General features: G+C 43.0%; 1 protein-coding gene across 1 annotated transcript in view; it reads right to left on the bottom strand.

The window, feature by feature from the left end:
- Positions 1–20972, bottom strand: part of LOC144687520 (breakpoint cluster region protein) — a 598462-nt gene that overhangs the window by 63263 nt on the left and 514227 nt on the right. The window contains exons 17-18 of the mRNA XM_078553761.1: positions 10682–10747; positions 1447–1556 (exon numbers count right to left, since the gene is read on the bottom strand). Of these exons, the coding sequence (XP_078409887.1) occupies positions 1447–1556; positions 10682–10747 (176 nt within the window). The remainder of the gene's footprint in view (positions 1–1446; positions 1557–10681; positions 10748–20972) is intronic.

The raw sequence follows: 20972 nt of genomic DNA, 5'->3' as shown, positions 1-20972 counted from the left end.
CCCGAACTCACAGTGCTTTGTCAGTTATTTCAAGGCTGCTACATTGCAAGTGACTCTCTCCAGGGGTACGACACCTCAAATTAAATTTAAAACGCTGCGTTGTTACCGAGGGTTTCGGCTGAAAGTGGCTTTTCACAAGATTCACCAACTCATCAAAGCCCTTGGAATCTGGGGCGTTGGATGCCGTTCGACTAAGAATTATGCCACATGTCGATAAAAGGATCATCCGCCTCTTCTCCTCCCCCAATATGTCATTGGCCAAAAGGAAAAATGCGAGTCATCCAATATAATCTGACCAGTCATCGGTGGTCTGATCAAACGGTTTGATGCGACCAAATTGTGGCATATTGGAGGGAGATAACTTCGACAACTATGGTGAGCGCTGTACTTATAATCGGCCTGCAAGACACGGCTGATACACTTCAGTTGAGTTTTCGCAGCTTTTCTTGGTGTCGTCGACTGGTTGTGTTTTTCCTTGTTGCCAGTTGTTATGTTCTACTGTGGGGTTGCTTTGCTTGCAAACCGGTTGCATGTTTAACTGTCAGCGGGTGAGTTGATAACAATATACTGCAGACGCAGAGACCAATATAAAGTGAAGCACATGCTATTTATTTACACAGACAACAGAGCACTAACATGATGTGCGCTTCTCTAACTAGACTCTGCTTTAGACTAACATTAACATTGTAGCCTGTGCTACACAGCTATTGGGTCACACAGTCACGTGGTCAATCTGCTCACATTCTCTTAAAAGGTGTATTGCACCTCAGATTACCACACTAATATTGTTATTTGTCAACTTAGTAAAGCATGTTGTTACAAATACTACTTGTGCATCAATCGTGAGCAGAACTGTTGTCACCAGACTAACAATCCTTTGTTTCAATGTTGAACAAGAAGGAAATCAGCCAACATTCTGCTCACAGCTCCAGTAAATTGATGTACCAGTACTTACACCTTACATTCATCTTTGCATGGACTGAAATGTCTGACCACGTAAACCCGAGATGATAGTTCAAGATTCTCCCCTTTTGAGCTGCTGCTGGATAAAATTCTTGTCTACCTCCCCATATTCCTTCTTCTGATCTCCACCAAGTGGTCATTCTCCATAGGTGAACCCAAACATTAGGTTGTTCAATTACAGAGGGCATGACAGCCATTCTCTGCCCAGTTCTCACCTGATGGCCAAACATAAACACTCTCCAGCATGGGTCATTAAATGGTGATAAGTGAGCACCCTGGTTGAATTTTCTTCTCCTTAAATTGGGGCATGGAGGTCAATTGTAGCACCTCTGCTGAAAACAGCTAACAGCACAGAGCAAGGATTGAACATACAACCTTGTGATCTGTAAGACTTACAGTACATTTATTCATTAAATCATCAGGTATCAGCAGTTTTGTAATTTTGCACAGCAGAAGAATATCGACAGGAGACAGCTTACTCACTTGGTGACTATTGCAATCTTTACACCAAAGACTCCCGTCTGTTTCCGAGATGGCATTCGTTTCAAGCTGAACTCACGGCTGGTGAACTTCATCGATAACTTCACCTCAATCTAGGAAAGAAAAAAAACTGAATCTAAAAACTAGCAGAGGATCTTAAAAGTGACATTGCAGAATAACTGTAAGAAAATGCAAGTTCATTAAACAATCTAAGCTGTTTCAAGACTTTTAGATTTACAGAGTTAACAATCTAGTACTGTAGTACAATGAAGTTAGACACTGCCATTTCTTCTCCATTACCTGGGTTTAAATTTAGCCAAGCAGAGATGAAAGGAGACACAAGTCTATCATAGTGCTGGCTGGCTGCAGGGGCCTAAGTGAAGGCAGTTTGAGAAATTTCAATCCTGTTCCCAGTATGCAAATGTTTTGATCCAAAGTATCTGTAATTTGGCACCAACCTGCAATCTTAGCAAAGCTAATATCTGGTATTTGAAATAGAATGATATACAGGCATAAACAGAGTGTTTATCTAACTGGAGAAAGAGCCTTATCTGCAGCTATCAAATCAACAATGGCCTGAATCTAGGAGCACTGAATGCTGATATGAACCATTAATAATTGTGGTGCGCAGAGATTTGGCTTTCTAAGATTAAACCTAGAAACTTGGAGGTCTGTATGGCTCAGCACCATGCCACATGATGTACTGACTCAAGTAGGACTACCAGCCCTCAAGGGTTGTCCAGAGTCTCCAGGACATTGCTCCTAGCAACCCAGGAGAAAAAAAATCTGGGGGCTATTAAAAAAAGAACACATGTTTATTATTTCTAAAAATATTGTAGATGAGTGGAAAAGGCTGTTTCACTGATAGTCAAGAACCATTCAATTGGGTCATGAAGAGTCTGCTCACTTTCCAATTGGTGTTAGAGGCAGTGTGTTGTAAAGATGGGCATGTTGGGTGAGCAATAGTGGGTGGGTCGGGGGGTTGCAGATGGGAAGCCATGTGGCGAAACCCCCAGGAATATATACAACCAGAGCTGGCAATGCCACCCCTGGGGAAGTTTTAAATATACAGAGATCAACTGCAAGAAAGAATAGTATACAAGGAAAAGTGAAGGTTAATGCAAAACTAATTGAAAATGCCACTGAAGTTACCTGTTCACCTACAAGTGAACTCCAGTCAATTTGTTAATGTCAGACCCTGCATTATGGAATATAACAAGGTCAGGTAATTTTTAAAGTACAAGGCTGAACTGACCACGTCGGGGAGATAGTGACATAGCGGTAATGTCATTGGACCAGTAATCCAAAGGCCCAGGCTAATGCTCTGGGACAGGGGTTCCAATCCCACCACAGCAGCTCGTGGAATTTAAATTCAATAAATAAATTCCACCAAATGATCAAAAAAAAATCCAGAGTGAAAGCTAGTTTCATGGTCACCATTACTGAGACTATCATCGATTGCCATAAAAACCCACCTGGTTCACTATGTCCTTTAGGGAAGGAAATCTGCTATCCTTATCCAGTCTGCCCTACAGGACTCCAGACCCACAGCAATGTGGTTAACTCTTAACTGCCCTCAAATAGTAATTAGGGATGGGCATTAAATGCTGGCATTGCCAGTGATACCCAATTCCCATGAAAGAATAAATAATTCTAAAAAAATCAATGTGTATGAAATTGCCGAGAGTGATGCAAGGTAAAAGCAGAATTTTATCAATTGAGTCAGCGTCCTGACAACAGCTGGAAATGCGTGCCGGCCGGCAACAAACATGGGCGGCCAGCAGGAATTCCCCCTTGATTGTAACGACAACACCTCGCTAATAAGCTGCCACCAGAGTTACCATCCTGTGCAGGATGAGTGCCCGACCCCCAATCGCTGCAGGCCCAGACAGCCAGCAGCATCAACAGGAGCTAAATGGTTTAGATCCAATTGCCATTATAGGAATATGGCTATATGGTGATCAAGGTTGGGAAATAAATATTCCAGTATACAAAATATTTTGAAAAGACAGGCAGAATGGCAAAGGAGGAGAAGCTCTGATGGTAAAGGATGACATAGGATATTAGTGAGAAAGGATCTTGGCTCAGAATATCAGGAAGTAGAATCATTAGGGGTGGAGATTAGGAGTAGCAACTGCCAGAAAATGATGGTGAGAGTAGTTTATAGGGCTCCTAACAGTAGTTATACTGTTGGACAGAGCATTATTGGAGCATGTAACAAAGGCAATGTAATAATTGTAGGGGACTTTTATCTTTATATAGACGGGACCAACCAAATTGGCAAAGATGGTCTAGAACATGATGTCATACAATGCTTTTGTAGCAGTTTCCTGGAGCAATACATTGTAGAACCAATTAGGGATAAAGCTATTTTAGATCTAGTATTGTGTAATGAGGCAGGGTTAATTAGTAATCTCATAGCAAAAGATCTGTTGGGAGGAGAGAGCGAGAGGACAACTCTGGGATAGGCAGTCAGCAGCACCTAGAGGAGAGAGCGAGAGGAGGACTCTGGGACAGGCAGTCAGCAGCACCTAGAGGAGTTGAAAAGGAGCGTAAGAGGAGTCGGGAGTTGAAGAGAAGCGCGAGAGGAGTCGGGAGTTGAAGAGAAGCGCGAGAGGAGTCGGGAGTTGAAGAGAAGCGCGAGAGGAGTCGGGAGTTGAAGAGAAGCGCGAGAGGAGTCGGGAGTTGAAGAGAAGCGCGAGAGGAGTCGGGAGTTGAAGAGAAGCGCGAGAGGAGTCGGGAGTTGAAGAGAAGCGCGAGAGGAGTCGGGAGTTGAAGAGAAGCGCGAGAGGAGTCGGGAGTTGAAGAGAAGCGCGAGAGGAGTCGGGAGTTGAAGAGAAGCGCGAGAGGAGTCGGGAGTTGAAGAGAAGCGCGAGAGGAGTCGGGAGTTGAAGAGAAGCGCGAGAGGAGTCGGGAGTTGAAGAGAAGCGCGAGAGGAGTCGGGAGTTGAAGAGAAGCGCGAGAGGAGTCGGGAGTTGAAGAGAAGCGCGAGAGGAGTCGGGAGTTGAAGAGAAGCGCGAGAGGAGTCGGGAGTTGAAGAGAAGCGCGAGAGGAGTCGGGAGTTGAAGAGAAGCGCGAGAGGAGTCGGGAGTTGAAGAGAAGCGCGAGAGGAGTCGGGAGTTGAAGAGAAGCGCGAGAGGAGTCGGGAGTTGAAGGGGAGCTGGGAGAGTAGGGGTGACTGAGGGAGTTCGGTGAGGAGGGAACGAGGTAATCTGTTGAGTACCGTGAATACGACCGGGTAAGCATTGACTACTTTTATTGCTTATAGTTTTTAAGGTCTTATTTTGTGGTTCATCATTTGTAGGGGCTATATTCTGTAGCAACAAGGAGCAGGGAAGAAGGGCCCGAGAGTAATTTATATTAAGTATCTTCCAAAAGGTTTAATTTAATTTAAAGGGGTAAGTCATGGCAGGAGAGCTCAAAGCTGTGGTGTGCTCCCCCTGCTCAATGTGGAAAGCTGGGCACATTTCCAGTACCCGGGGCCAGCATGTGTGTGGGAAGTGTCTCCAGCTGCAGCTCCTGGAACCCTGGGTTCTGGAGATGAAGTGGCGGCTAGGGACACTGTGGAGCATCTGTGAGGTGGAGAGTATCGTGGATAGCACGTATAGCGAGCTAGTCACACCGTAGGCTAAGAGTCCACAGGCAGGAAGGGAATGGGTGACCACCAGACAAAGCAAGAGAACGAGGCAGGCAGTGCAGGAATCTCCTGTGGCTATTCCCCTGCAAAACAGATATACTGCTTTGGATACTGTTGGGGGGAATGGCCTCTCAGGCGAAAGCAGCAACAGCCAAATTTGTTGCACCACAGTTGGCTCTGCTGCACAGGGGAGGAGTAAAAAGTGTGGGAATGCAATAGTTATAGGGGATTCAATTGTAAGGCGAATAGATAGGCCGCAAACGAGACTCCAGGATGGTATGTTGCCTCCCTGGTGCTAGGGTCAAGGATGTCTCAGAGCAGCTAGAGGACATTCTGAAGGGGGAGGGTAAACAGCCAGTGGTCGTGGTACACATTGGTACAAACGACATAGGTAAAAAAAAAGGGTTGAATTCCTAAAAGCAGAATATAGGGAGTTAGGAAGTAAGTTGAAAATAGGACCTCAAAGGTAGTGATCTCAGGATTACTACCAGTGCCATGTGCCAGTCAGAGTAGAAATAGCAGGATATATCGGATGAATACATGGCTGAAGAGATGGTGTGAAGGGGAGGGTTTCAGATTCCTGGGGCATTGGAACCGGTACTGGGGGAGGTGGGACCAGTACAAACTGGACGGGTTACACCTGGGCAGGACTGGGACTGATGTCCTAGGGGGACCATTTGCTAGAGTGGTTGGGGAGGGTTTAAACTGAAATGGCAGGGGGATGGGAAGCTATGCAAGGAGTCAGAGGAAAGGGAATCAAAGACAAGAACAAAAAACAGAAAGCGGAATAAGAAAAGTGATAGAGAAATCAAGGGCAAGAATCAAACAGGGCCTCAGTGAAAAATAGTGGGAACGGGACAAGTAATGTTAAAAAGACAAAGCCTTAAGGTTTTGTGCCTTAACGTGAGGAGCATCTGCAATAAAGTGGATGAATTAACCGTGCAAATAGATGTAAACAGGTATGATATAATCAGGATTATGGAGACATGGCTGCAGGGTGACCAGGGATGGGAACTGAACATCCAGGGGTATTCAGTATTTAGGAAGGACAGACAAAAAGGAAAAGGCGGTGGAGTTGCATTGCTGGTTAAAGAGGAAATTAACACATTAGTGAGGAAAGATATTAGCTCCGACAATGTGGAATCTATATGGTTAGAGCTGAGAAACACTAAGGGGCAAAAAATGTTAGTGGGGGTTGTCTATAGACCCCCAAACTGTAGTGGTGATGTTGGGAATGGCATTAAACAGGAAATTAGAGATGCATGTAATAAAGGAACATCTGTATTTATGGGTGACTTTAATCTGCATATAGATTGGGCAAATCAAATTAGTAACAATACCGTAGAGGAGGAATTCCTGGAGTGTATATGGGATGTTTTTCTGGACCAATACATTGAGGAACCAACGAGAGAACAGGCCATCCTCGACTGGGTATTGTGTAATGAGAAATGAATAATTGGCAATTCAGTTGTGTGAGGCCCGTTGGGGATGAGCAACCATAATATGATAGAATTCTTCATCAAGATGGAGAGTGACGTAGTTGATTCTGAGACTTGGGTCCTGAATCTTAATAAAGGAAACTACGATGGTATGAGGCGCAAGTTGGCTATGATGGATTGGGAAATGTTACTTAAAGGGATGACGGTGGATAGGCAATGGCAAACATTCAAAGAGTGCATGGGTGAACTGCAACAATTGTTTATTCCTGTCTGGTGCAAAAGTAAAACAGGAAAGGTGGCCAAGCCATGGTTTACAAGGGAAATTGGACATTGTATTAGATGCAAGGAAGAGGCATACAAATTGGCCGGAAAAAACAACAGACCTGAGGATTGGGAGCAGTTTAGAATTCAGCAAAGGAGGACCAAGGGATTGATTAAGAAGGGGAAAATAGAGTACGAGAGTAAGCTTGCAGGGAACATAAAAAAACTGACTGTAAAAGTTTCTATCGGTATGTGAAGAGAAAAAGATTGGTGGAGACAAATGTAGGTCCCTTACAGTCAGAAACAGGAGAATTTATAATGGGGAACAAAGAAATGGCTGACCAACTAAATACATACTTTGGTTCTGTCTTCACAAAGGAGGACACTAATAACATACCAGAAATGTTGGGGAACACAGGGTTTAGTGACAGGGAGGAACTGAAAGAAATCAGTATTAGTAGAGAATTGGTGTTGGGGAAATTAATGGGATTGAAGGCCGATAAATCCCCGGGGCCTGATAATCTACATTCCAGAGTACCTAGAAATAGTGGACGCATTGGTGGTCATCTTCCGAGATTCTATAAGACTCTGGAACAGTTCCTACAGATTGGAGGGTAGCTAATGTAACCCCACTATTTAAAAGGGAGACAGAGAGAAAACAGGGAATTATAGACCAGTCAGCCTGATGTCGGTAGTGGGGAGAATTCTAGAGTCCATTATAAAAGATTTAATAGCTGAGCACGTGGAAAACAGTGGCAAAATCAGACAGAGTTAGCATAGATTTATGAAAGGGAAATCATGCTTCACAAATCTACTGGAATTTTGAGAGGATGTAACTAGTAGAGTTGATGAGGGGGAGCCAATGGATGTGGTTTATTTGAACTTACAGAAGGGTTTCGACAAAGTCCCACATAAGAGATTGGCGTGTAAAATTAAAGCGCATGGGATTGGGGGTAGTATATTGAGATGAATAGAAAACTGCTTTGCAGACAGGAAACAAAGAGTAGGAATAAATGGGTCTTTTTCTGAATGGCAGGCAGTGAGTAGTGGGGTACCACAGGGATCGGTGCTGGGACCCCAGTTATTCACAATACATATTAATGATTTAGATGAGGGAATTAAATGTAATATCTCCAAATTTGCAGATGACACAAAGCTGGGTGGAAGGGTGAGCTGTGAGGAGGATGCAGAGATGCTTCAGTGTGATTTGGACAAGCTGAGTGAGTGGGCAAATGCATGGCAGATGCAGTATAATGTGGATAAATGTGAGGTTATCCATTTTGGCAGCAAAAACAGGAAGGCAGATTATTATCTGAATGGCTATAAATTGAGAGAGGGGAATGCGCAACGAGACCTGGATATCCTTGTACACCAGTCGCTGAAGGTAAGCATGCAGGTGCAGCAGGCGGTAGAGAAGGCAAATGGTATGTTGGCCTTCATAGCCAGAGGATTCAAGTACAGGAACAGGGATGTCTTGCTGCAATTGTACAGGGCCTTGGTGAGACCACATCTGGAATATTGTGTGCAGTTTTGGCCTCCTTATCTGAGGAAGGATGTACTTGCTATAGAGGGAGTGCAGCGAAGGTTTACCCGACTGATTCCTGGGGTGGCAGGATTGACATATGAGGAGAGATTGAGTTGATTAGGATTGTATTTGCTGGAGTTCAGAAGAATGAGGGGGATCTCATTGAAACCTATAAAATTCAAACAGGACTAGACAGGGTAGATGCAGGAAGGATGTTCCCGATGGTGGGGGAGTCCAGAACCAGGGGTCACAGTCTGAGGATATGGGGTGGACCATTTAGAACTGAGATGAGGAGAAATTTCTTCACCCAGAGAGTGGTGAGCCTGTGGAATTCGTTACCACAGAAAGTAGTTGAGGCCAAAACATTGTATGTTTTCAAGAAGGAGTTAGATATAGCTCTTGGGCCGAAAGGGATCAAAGGGTATGGGGAGAAAGTGGGAGCAGGCTATTGAGTTGGATGATCAGCCATGATGATAATGAATGGCAAAGCAGGCTCGAAGGGCCGAATGGCCTACTCCTGCTCCTAGTTTCTATGTAACTAATGATCATAATACAACTGACTTCCAGTTTGAAAGTGACATCTTCCAATCACAATCAAGAATGTTAAATTTGAAGAAAGCCAATTACATAGGTATGAGGGGAGAACTGGCTAAGGTTGATTGTGCAAATAGGCTAAAAGTTATGGCAGTAAATAAACAATAGAATCATTTAAAGCAGCAATTCCCAAACTGTGGGTTACAACCTCCAATGATGTTGCAAGGTTAGCTTTAGGGGCTGCGAGCTCCCCCTCCTCCGGAGCAGCAATGGCGACAGTAGAGGGGAGGGGAGGGGAGGGGGGAGGGGAGGGGAGCTGGTTACAGCGAGTATGGCAGGGCTGATCTGTGTTGGGGGACGGGATGGGGAGGGTCTAAAAATAGGAGCTTGTTTCCTATGTTACCTGCTCTTCCAATTAGAAGGAGAAGGTGCTGTGGGACTGGGGAGAGAAGAGGTGCTGTGGGGCCCAGGTTTTCGTAGGAACCAGCTTGCACCTTTTAAAAGCACTTACAAAAATCAGGCACCCTGGTGAATGGGGTCAGGAATCCTGGAATTGGGTCCATTTTAAAAGGGCTCCCGAGTCATCCCGACTCGGTTAAAATCTAGCTAAAAAGAGTACAGGAACTGAGGGATCTGGGAATCCATGTGCGTCTTTGAAGCTGGCAGGAAATGCTGAGAATATAATTAGCAAACTATGTGGGCTCATGGGCTTCATAAACAGAGGTATTGAGTCTAAAGACAGGGAAGCTATGCTGTTATAAAGCTCTGGTTAGGCCACAAGTAGAGTTCTGTATATAGTTCTGGTCACCATACTTTAGGAATGATGTGAGGGTGCAGAGGAGATTTACCAGAATAACTCCAGGGATGAGGGATTTTAGTTAAAAGGTTAGATTGGAGAAACAAGGGTCGTTCTCCTTGCAGCTAAGGACATTGGGGGGAGATTTGATCAAGATGTACAAGATTTTGACAAGGTAGACCAAGAAAAGCAGTTTCCATTAGCTGAGTTCAAGGACTAGAGTTTGGGCAAGAGATGAAGGGGGTTGTGAGGAAGAACTTTTTAATGCAGTAAGTGGTAATGACCAGGAACTCTCAGTCTATGAGGGTGGTGGAAGTGGAGACGTACGATGATTTCAGAAGGAAATTGGATGAGCACTCAAGCTTGCAAGGCTACAGGGATACAGCTGAGGAACGGAACTGACTGGATTGTTCTACAGAGTGCCTGCATGGACTTCATCAGCTGAATGGCTTCCTTTTGTGCAGTAATGACTGATTCTTCCTACAAGATGCATTGTAGCAACTCACCAAGGCTCCTCCAACAGCACCTTCCAAACCCATGACTTCTACCACCTCAAAGAGCAAGGGCAGCAGGCACAGAGGAACACCACCGCCTTGCAACGTCCCCTCTAAATCATACACCATCATCACTTGGAACTATATCACCGTTCCTTTGCTGTTGCTGGGTCAAAATCCTGGAACTCCCTCCCTAAAGCACTATACCACATGGACTGCAGCAGTTCAGAAAGTCGGCCCACCACCGCCTTCTCTAGGGCAATTGGAGATGGGTAATAAATGCTGGCCTTGCCAGCAAGGCTCACATCCCATAAATAAATTCAGCAATTCTTGTTCAAAACTGAAATAAAACCTTCCACTCATAACTAGCCCTTTATTAGCAAATAGATTAGCATTCCATTTGCCAAATGAGTTCATTTTGCTTTTAACTTGTCAACCGGATGTTTCTTAACATAACCCCTGCCAAACAAAAGCTCAGATTATAATTAATAGAAAAAAAAATGTCATACGTTATCTCAGTGCCACTACTTACAGCTTAACACAGCAACATACCACATTCATTGCTATGACAGTTCTCTGCCAGTCCTTGTCCTTGTCCTGTAATGCTTGTGGCTCCAGCTGAAAACAAAATAAAAAACAAGTTTTATTGATTACACAACAAAAAATAAAAGTTACAATCTATACATTCAGGCTCCTGAAGCTGGGCTTCCTGCTCGACTTTAATTCTGATTTTGTGGAGTCAATCTCCGACCAGCAATATGATCATCATTAAAAGTCTGTTCACATAGGGCCAACAAGTTTGAAGCCGGGTGGGAACTCAAAATCAGTGCATAGCTGTCTATCTGCCTGTCCATCCTGTTTCCCCTTTTACAGTGGGGCGGGAGCATCGGGTGTTCTGCCTGCCCTTGGGCCACAATTAATGGCCACTTAAGTACCTTATCCTTCTGCTGCTGATATTTTATCTGCAGCAGGGGGAGGCCTACACTAAGTTGGTAGCCTGGCAGCTTTTAATGGGCGAGCTGCTGCAGGATGAGTGAGCGGGCGGGGTGACTTTATTTGAGGGACCCTTGTGCCCATTGGAGACATGCCCTCCCCTTTAACCCCAGCCTCTCACTCACTTTACCCTCCTCGCTGGGGCCTACCACCCAGGCCTTGCTGATATCCTGGACTTAACTGAAGTCCCTGCTCCATTAGCTCCTGTTCTTCAGGGACTGCTTGTAGTCCAAGCAGTGGCCAGTGCACAAACTTGGCACTACTGGGACTACAGGGCTGAGGGGCAATCCAAGTGAGGGGCGGGCACGCCTTAGTCAATTAAAGTTCCATGAAGCGCTAAATGGCTGCAGGGCAGCTGGTATCAGCCGGGATGCATTCCCTGCCGATTCTTCAGATGGCAGGGCAGGAAATCCCACCGCCCAAAAAATCCTGCCCAGAAGGTACCTGTCAGTTTCTGGCCAACCGTGTGCACTTCAGCTAGGTTTTGATTAAGAAAAATCCAGCTTCTGTGTGTGCAGATAGACTTTCAGGGTGACACAGCATCTCAGTATGGGCTGTATGATCTAGCAAGCTGTTTAGCCAATGAAGCACAACAAGGGTCATGCGATATGCGCAAGTTGGAAATTAAGATGAGTAATGAAAACATGTAAATTACTTCAAAGCACTTGAGACCTGGCTCTTGCATTATTTCCAGGTTTAGACAATTTACATAGGTGAATATAAAAATATAGTTCTGGGGGGAGTGAGATGGTGATGTAATGATAATGTCACTGAACTAGTAATCCAGAGACTCAGGCTAATGCTGTGGGGATGTAGGTTCAAATCCCACCATGGCAGCTGGTGGAATTTGAATTCAATTAATAAAATCTGGAATTGAAATCTAGTCTCAATAATGGTGACCATGAAACTATCATCGATTATTGTAAAAGCCCATCTGGTTCACTAATGTCCTTCAGGGAAGGAAATCTGCCATCATTAACTGGTCTAGCCTACATGAGGCTCCAGATCCACACTCTTAAACTGCCCTCTGAAATAACCTAACAAGTCAATTGGTTCAAGGACAATTAGGGATGTGCAACAAATGCTGGCCCCACAAAAGAATAAATTTAAAAAAAACATGGTACTTAAAATGGGAAAGAGTATGATTGCCATGATTCTGCTTTGCAGCATTCACTTTTACTGGCCCCACTGCAGTGTTTTGAGGCCTGAATGTCTACATGTGGGCAATGATTTTCTCTGTTACATTTCTAATTAGTAACTGAAAGAATGGCTAATGAGGTTATGCTTTTGTGGGGACATTTTCTCAGGCTCTCATTCCTTCCTATTGTCTTCAAATCACTACTGCTAAGGTAAAACAAAAGCATTCAGATCTCCAGCTTCCACAGTATTTTGCTTTCACTTTAGTGCTGTGATCCTTGGCCAGGCCCCAAGTTGTTGGTGAGATCAGTTCGGAACCATTAACGTTTGGTCAAAAGTAGACAAGTTTGAGATCCAAGACACTTATTAAGTGATGAAAGTCACAAAATTTCACGAGTTTTGAACACACAAAAATAAACTTTACTGTACAAGGTTAGAAAGATAAAAACAATTTACAATATCTATCTTATACTCTAACATTCAGGTTAAGTATGAGGTACATGTGAATTGACAAGCCAGCTGTGGTCAAACACACCATACTACACAATAAATGCCAAATACAACCAAAACAAATTCCATGGATTTTGCAATAACCCACCCAGATGTCTGTAACACTGACTCAACCAATCTGTGAAACTTAGTCTCTCTCATGAGGGTTACCAACTTTCACCTTTGAAGACCTTGCTTTGGGATTCTCTATAAAAGTTGCTCCAACTTGGACAGCTTCAATGACAGCCCACCTCGCAGGATTTCAATCTCGCTTTCCGAGATTCCTTTCTTCTGGATTCCTGAGTACACTCGAGCATCAACTTAACACAATTTCAGCTCTTTGGCCAAGCCAAGCAGAGCACCACTGCTCCAAAGGGGTACCCTTTTTTTCATTGTTGGTGAGATCAGTTAGGAACCTGTAACGCTTTGTCTAAAGTAGCCAAGTTTGAGATCCAAGACACTTACAACATGGGATGTGGGTGTCGCTGGCAAAGCCAGCATTTATTACCCATCCCTAATTGCCCTTAGAGGGCATTTAAGAGTCAACTACATTGTTGTGGGTCTGGAGTCACATATAAGCAAGACCAGATAAGGACAGCAGGTTTCCTTCCCTACAGGACATTAGTGAACCAGGTGAGTTTGTAAGGCAATCGGCAATGGTTTCGTGGTCATCATCAGACTTATAATTCCAGATTTTTGTTGAATTAAAATTTCACCATCTGCCATGGTGGGATTCGAATCCTGCAACCTGCCCCCCCCAACTGGGTCTCTGGAATACTAGTCCAGTGGTAATACCACTATGCCACCACCTTCCCAGGCCCGCAGCATGAAGTCGTCAACCTTCGGTTGCCTTCTTGGATCTTCAGGGCTACTTCTGAGTCTTCTTGGATCTTCAGGGCTTCTTCTGAGTCCTCTTTGATTACCAGAGCCTCTCCTGAGTCTCCGGTAATAGGTACCATGCTCCCCACTGACCTTTTTCCTATTTGGAGCCTGTTTCTCTGCTCCTCTATTTTTCTTAACTTAACTGGGATCTGTTTGTGTCCCCTGTCTTTGTCTTTTACCTGGGACTTCCTTTTGAGACCTCTCCCTGTCCCCCTCCCTTGTCCCTCTCTCTGGGACACTTCCAGGGACCTCCCCCTGTTGGCAAATCAAAGTGGGAATTGGGAAAACTCAACCAGATGTGCAGCCAGGTAAAACAGCAGACAGATATGGCACGTAAAGAAGTTGTAAGACTCCTTGAAGAATCAATATGTAGCCATGGTAAAACACGAAGAGCTAATAAGAACGTTGAATATTACTTCAGAAAAAGTTGCACTGGAACTACCAATAGCAATGAAACAATGCACTGAAGTCCAGGGTGAGTTGGCAAAAGGGTAACAAGAAAATACACTGTTGAAAGAATAGTTGATTGACCTTAAAGATCAAATGCAAAAGGATTGCATAACCATGCAGCAACATGAAGAAATGAAGAAACAGTAGAATGGAAGAACAGAAGAAACTCAAGGAAACTCTACAGAACTACAGGAAACTCAACATGAAGTAGGCGAGCTTTGCAAAGAAAAACAAAGCCTGTTGAAGAACCTTCACATGCTATAAGGACACCTCAGGACAAAGCTTGTACCTCTGGAAAATTACGAAGAGAGGAAAAATGAATTTAACATCACTCTGAGCAAACTGAAGAGCCAATTGGCGGAAAGACTCAACAATGTTGCATATTCCAGGAGGAAGCCAAAAGCTGCAAGAAACAGACTGACGAGCTGCATGGTGATTAGCTGTGATAATACAACAGGGTGTAGGCCATCAAGTCCCAGGGATTTGTTGGATTTTAGTCCCTCAAGTCTTACAAATACATTTTCTCTGCTGATATTAAATTTTCTTGATTTCCTCACTCTTTTTAGCTCCTAAGTCACTGTCCATTTCGGTGTGAAAATTGTGGCTTCTACTGTGAAGACAGACCCAAAATATTTACATGCAAATTAGGTGCAGGAGCAGGCCGCTCTGCCCTTCAATATGATCATGACTGATCTGATTACAACCTCCATTCCATGTTCCCATTTACTCCCAATAACCTTTCACCCCCTTGCTTATCAAGAATCTATCTAGCTCTGCCTCAAAAATATTCAAAGATGCAGCTTTCACCGCCTTTTGAGGAAGAGAGTTCCAAAGACTCTCAATCCTCAGAGAAAAAACTTCTCATCTCTATCTCAAATGGGTGACCCCTTATTTTTAAACAATGACCCCTAGTTCCAGATTCTCCCACCAGAGATTTCTCCCACATCCTGTCCACATCCACTCCATCAAGACCCCTCAGGATCTTATGCTTCAATCAAATATCCTCTTACTCTTCTAAATTCCAGCAGATCCAAACCTAACCTGTCCAACCTTTCCTCATAAGACAACCCACCCATTCCAGGTATTAGTCCACTAATGAACTCCTTCCAATGCATTTACATCCTTCCTTAAATAAGACGACCAATACTGTACATAGTACTCCAGATGTGGTCTCACCAATACTGTACATAACTGATGTAAAGAAAATGTAAATTTTTTCCAATATTACTGGGGGATACTGTGAAGCAGGCTTGTAGGGGCTGTGTACATGTTGTGATTGTGTGTGAGACTAATTTAATTAAACTGAAGACAGTCAGGTTGCAAGGTTTAAATCATCAAAGAGATTAGATGTAAAAGCAAACATCTTGAAGTGGAGATGGATGAGCTAACATGGGATCCCAGTAGATGCAGCGTGAATAGGAATGTGTATTACGAGGTAGATAAGGAGTTGAGTTTCAAAGAGATAGAACAGGAAGTTTTACAACCAGCAAAGATCATAAAAGAATAAAGCAAAGTTATTAAGTTTATTTCCCCCCCCCCCCGCCGCCCACGATGGTAGCGGCCATAAAGACAACATGAAAGATTTCAGGTTCTGGGAAAGGTAACTTTCAAAAGACAGTTAAGAACAATGGGTAAAGGTGAAATAGAAAGAATGTATTTAAGGCAAGATTGAAAGCTGTGTTTGGGTGGCCATGTGAGATTTTGAAGAGTGTATTGTGAAGTAGTAGCTTCTAGACAGCCCAGAGAAGTGCTTGCTTGTTTCAGAAAGCAAGGTTTTGTTACAAGCCTGGGATTTCCATTGCCGAGTGAGAGGGAGAGAGAAGCTTGTGGAAATACCTCCCTTATAGCAACAGTGGGTGCCTTGCAGTAATATTACTAGATGTTTCATAGATTAAGAATCTATTGGGCTATTGGGGCTGTTGCTGAGAAAGCATGTTTATTTGCGAGTCTAGCTAAGTAGAATTTTTTTGGGAAATGTTATAAGACTAAATTTAACTATGCAACTGTAATCTTGTTTGTTTAAGCTTTATTTTCCATTGTTAATAAATGTTTCAATTTAATATTTAAAATCTCCAAAAGTGGTAGTGGAACCTTTACTTCTGGCTTCAGCACACATACATTCTCGTGATTAAATACAAATTGCAAAATCCTTATGAAGCCTGACCAAGTTTCCCTCAGGGATTTGGTTAGCCCGACAAATACCACCTGCCATATCATAACACTGAAGCATAGCCTCTCTACTTTTGGATTTGATTTCTCTTGCAATAAACAATAATATTCTATTAACTTTCCTAATTATTTGCCATACCTGTATACTAACCTTTTGCAATTCATGCACTAGGACACCCAGATCCCTCTGCATTTCCGAGCTCTGCAATCTCTCACTATTTAGATAATAAGCTTCTTTTTTATTCTTCCTGCCAAAGTGGACAATTTCACATTTTTTGCCATTATACTCCATTTGCAAGTTCTTTGCCCACTCACTTAACCTATCTATATTCCTTTGTGGCCTCCTTACGTCCTCTTCACAACTTACTTTCCTACCTATCTTTGCATCATCAGCAAATTTAGTAACCGTAGCTTTGGTCCTTTCATCCACGTCATTTATATAAATTGCAAAAAGTTAAGACCCCAGCACTGATTCCTGTGTGACACCACTTGTTACATCTTGCCAACCAGAAAACGATCCATTTATGCCTTCTCTGTTTCCTGTTAGCTAGCTAATTTTCTATCCATGCCAATATGTTACCCCCTACACCATGAACTTTTATTTTCCGCAATAAAATTTGATGTGGCACCTTATCAAATGCCTTCTGTAAATCTAAGTACAGTACATCCTCAGCACATGTTACGTCTTCCAAGAACTTCAATAAATTAGTTAAACATGATTTTCTTCTCACAAAACCATATTGACTCTGCCAAATTACCTTGAGCCCTGCTGTAACATCTTTTATACTGGCTTCTAACATTTTCCCTATGACAGATGTTAAGCTAATTGGCCTATAATTTCCTGCTTTCTGTCTTCCTCCCTTTTTGAATAAAGGAGTTACATTCGCTATTTTCCAATCTAATGGAACTTTCCCCAAATCTAGGGAATTTTGGAAAATGAAAACCAACGCATCAGCTATCTCACTAGCCACTGTTACTCACAATAAGAGTTTGCGGTGGAAGAATTAATCCAGGCTGGTCTCTTGGTTAAAGCTGGTTTATTTCCAAGACAACTCCTCAGTGCCACTAACTTCCTAGTAGCTTCCACACAAAGTGTTCCAGCTGTACCTTTTTATTCTATTCAGTTGGGATACTTAATGCCCATCACCTGTTTAACTAGCGATTGGTTTTAACAAGATGATTGCCATATTAACAGATTCCCCTCTTTTCTTTTTAAATTAAAAACTAAAAAAAACTTGAACTTCTTTTTCCAAACAAACAGAAGAAAATAATGTCACTTATTTTCACGCCTTTAATTCCTGAATTTCTTTTACCACACATATACACGCACAATTATAAAACAAAAACAATTTTTCATTGTATCATTATATAAGACATCTCTCTTCCAACACAGTTAATAATTTCTTATAGCTGGCACCCCTCTTTGTAAAACAGTCTGATAGTTGGTGACTTGTGTCAACCCATTTTATCTTAGAGATGTCTTTTCTCTCTAACATCTCATTTATGCTGACTAGGTCTATTCGTAGTCTTTTTTTCCATGACACTTTTCGTTGTCCCAAAGAGACCTGTTATCAACATAACATTCTATGGGCAAACTTCTCCCACATTGCCCCTTATATAATATTTCTGTCAATATATTGGACAAGTAAACCCCACATCTAATGCCTCTACTAAGGCCAACGTTTCAACAGCTAAGGTGCTTTTCACTACCCTTTTTATTTTCCTGGCCTCCCAAGCCAGTGGGTAACATTTGTCGTTCTTTCCCATGAAGAATATGATGAACCCTGCTGTGCTAGAGTCCCCATCTGGAAGATTGGTATGTGAAGCACAACTAAAAATGACTAACTTCATATCTTCTGGATCACCCAAGGCTGGAAACTTGAACACACATCTCTCAGAATTTAATTTTAAAAAAAAATGTTTTATTTGCTCTCAGAGCTTGCTCAATTGTAGCATGTTTCATCATGGTACTCAGCTCCAACACATCATAGCTAGCGTCAGGCCTCGTCTGAGTGCACAACCAGTTCAACTGCCCAATCAAACTTCTCAAGTGTTCCATTTCTTCCTTGTTAGCAGAATCCTCTTTTTGTGAGGATCTACCGTGAGTTATTGGGATATTAATAACATTTTCTAGATAAGATTGTTGATTCAATGTCACTCCTAACTTGCTCTGCTTAATGTCTAAACCTATGTATTTAAAGGTTCCTGAAGCCTAACTTCCGACCTGGAATTCCTTCCTTATCTTTTTGATTACCCATTGTTCAAATTCTATAGACCCTCCCCACAGGAAATCATCAACATGCATGATGAAGATCCCAGCTAGTTTCTCTTTATGGCACCAGTAGAACATCGTCTGCCTTTAACTGAATGCAACCTATTTTCAACAAGACAGACCTCACGGAAAAATACCATACTCTTGATGCATCATTCAACCCATAAACACTTATTCAATTTCCATAGCTTTCCTTCTACATCCCTGGCTTCTTTGGGTGGTTTCAAAAAAACTTCCCTTGGAAATCTTTCCACCAGTAAAAACGCAGCTTTTATATCAATCGATTTGCACTCCCAGGAATAGGATGCCAAAATAGCTAAAAAAAAATCTTCAAGTTCACTTTCCCCACTGTAGTCCATGTCCACTCTGACATCCTGATCTCCTAGTCTCTCTTTAAAGCCTCGGGCTACTTATCTCACTTTGGCCTTACATGTGCCGCCTGGGAGTACCTTTTCTGTACAGATCCATCTATGAGATAAAGCTGGCTGTCCTGTGTGAGGTATTTCAGAATACACCCCAAATTCCTTCCAACTTGCTAACTCTTTCTGTCTGGCTTCCTTTATCAGCTTACTTTCCAATTTATTAGCAGCTACTAGCATCTCTCTGTCATAAGGACTTCTACTTCTATTGAGATTGCTGGCTTGCTCTCTAGTCCTCCTTGTTAAGCTAGCTATGGCCTCTACTCACACTCCTCTCCCTCTCTGGACTGCTACTTTATGATTGTCCTCCCATGTGAACAGAACTCCGTTCACAAGTCCGTGATCTTTTCCTCGGGTCACGGCCACTTTCTGGTCCACTGTCAGAACTCACACTGCACTTGCTGGGTTTCTACATCTTTACCTCGGTTTGCCAATCGATAGGTCTCGTCTCCTGTCCTTCCTTCATCCTGCATATTTAGCCAAAGTTTGTATTTACCAGTGGCCTTTCCTGCTCTCCCTATGATGGTGGCATCCCTCCACACACTGGTCCCTTCTGGCAGGTATGTTACCTTTGTTCCTACTGTGGGTAACTGCACTTTTGGACGAATAGTGTTGTCCTGTATCTCAATATTACTTTGTTCATAGTCAGACAACCCTGTATTTGCCGTCGTCTGCTCCTCATAGTGTGTGTGTGTGGTGTGTGGAGTGCATGGTGCTTCCTCGCATTCTATGTCCTGTTCAGCACCTGTAAAGGTATAGTTAATACCGATTAACTGTGAAGAAGGTACCCTAACAGTTTGATTACCTTGTTGCACAATCACTCCCTATAGCCTTGCCAGGTCCTTACCACTCATTCTGGCCTTCCCTTTTATAATCTACCATGTCTCCTTGTCTAAACTGTATTCCTGATGGTCTTATGAGGTGCCGTAGGGCTTGCCAAATTTTCTCCGAAACCTCAGCTTTAATGAAAGCTTTTCTGCCCACTTGCAAAGCGTTCAGGTGAGCAGAAAAAGTGGAGCTAATGTCAGTCCCTTCTAGAGCAGGGGGAGCACCTGACAACACCGAAGGTAACTTCGGATTTCTTCCGTACGCCAACTGATACGGACTGTACCTCTCAACCATTTTCAGAGAGTTCTTTGCATGCACCACCCATGCTAGTGCCGTTTGCAGTTTACAAACTAGCTGGTTGATCAGCTAATATTTTATGCAACATGTCATCTACTACTGCATGGTTTCTTTCCCAAAGACCATTACTAAACAGGCTTTCAGCTGCAATGTGCAGAACTATGATGTTTAAATTTTTACACATATCTCGAAATTCCTCACTGGCAAATTCCCCACCATTATCTGTGAGGAACTTCGTTGGTGTTCCTAATCCTGTTTCTACCCATTTCTTCATGTCCTTATTGACAATGGTCCTTTTGTCTTTACAATGTATCACAGTAGATAGACTAAATCTGGCTGCCAAATTTATGAAGTGTAGTAAAAAAATACACCTATCCTTGTCCCAAACTTTCAAGTCCATTGCCACTGCATCGTTAAACTCCCTGGCTAGTGGCAAGCTCACAACAGGTGGTGTCTTGCAATGTTTAAGGCAAATTTCACACTCAGCAGTGATTTGTTCAATAAGATCATCCTTTGTCAACCACTCCCGCATCTCGAAGCAGAGTCTTCAGTTTCTGTGGTGCCGGATGTGCAAACTGTCTATGTAATTTCCAAATGATCATCTTCTTGTCCACCAAATTCTCATTCTCAGCGGTTAACAAAACTTCATGAACTTTTTGATGAGAAATCTCTAGTTTCCTTAGTGGTAGGCGGTAATGGCCTGACCGAGTAAAATGGAGATCCACATTTTTCCCAAACATGACTGCTCTATCATTCTTCATATCTAGTGTCATCTGAGCCTTCTTCATCGCAGATGGACTCAACAATAGCGGTGTCTCGCTAGAAACCACATCAGTACTGACAGATAGATTGATCCCTGTTATCTTACAAGGGAGGACCATCTGCTTGGAGGATGTTAATGTATTGT

Source organism: Cetorhinus maximus, chromosome 12, assembly GCF_964194155.1.
Source record: "Cetorhinus maximus chromosome 12, sCetMax3.hap1.1, whole genome shotgun sequence".
NCBI classification, from domain to species: Eukaryota; Metazoa; Chordata; class Chondrichthyes; order Lamniformes; family Cetorhinidae; genus Cetorhinus; species Cetorhinus maximus.
This window is presented reverse-complemented; position numbering and strand designations above follow the sequence as displayed.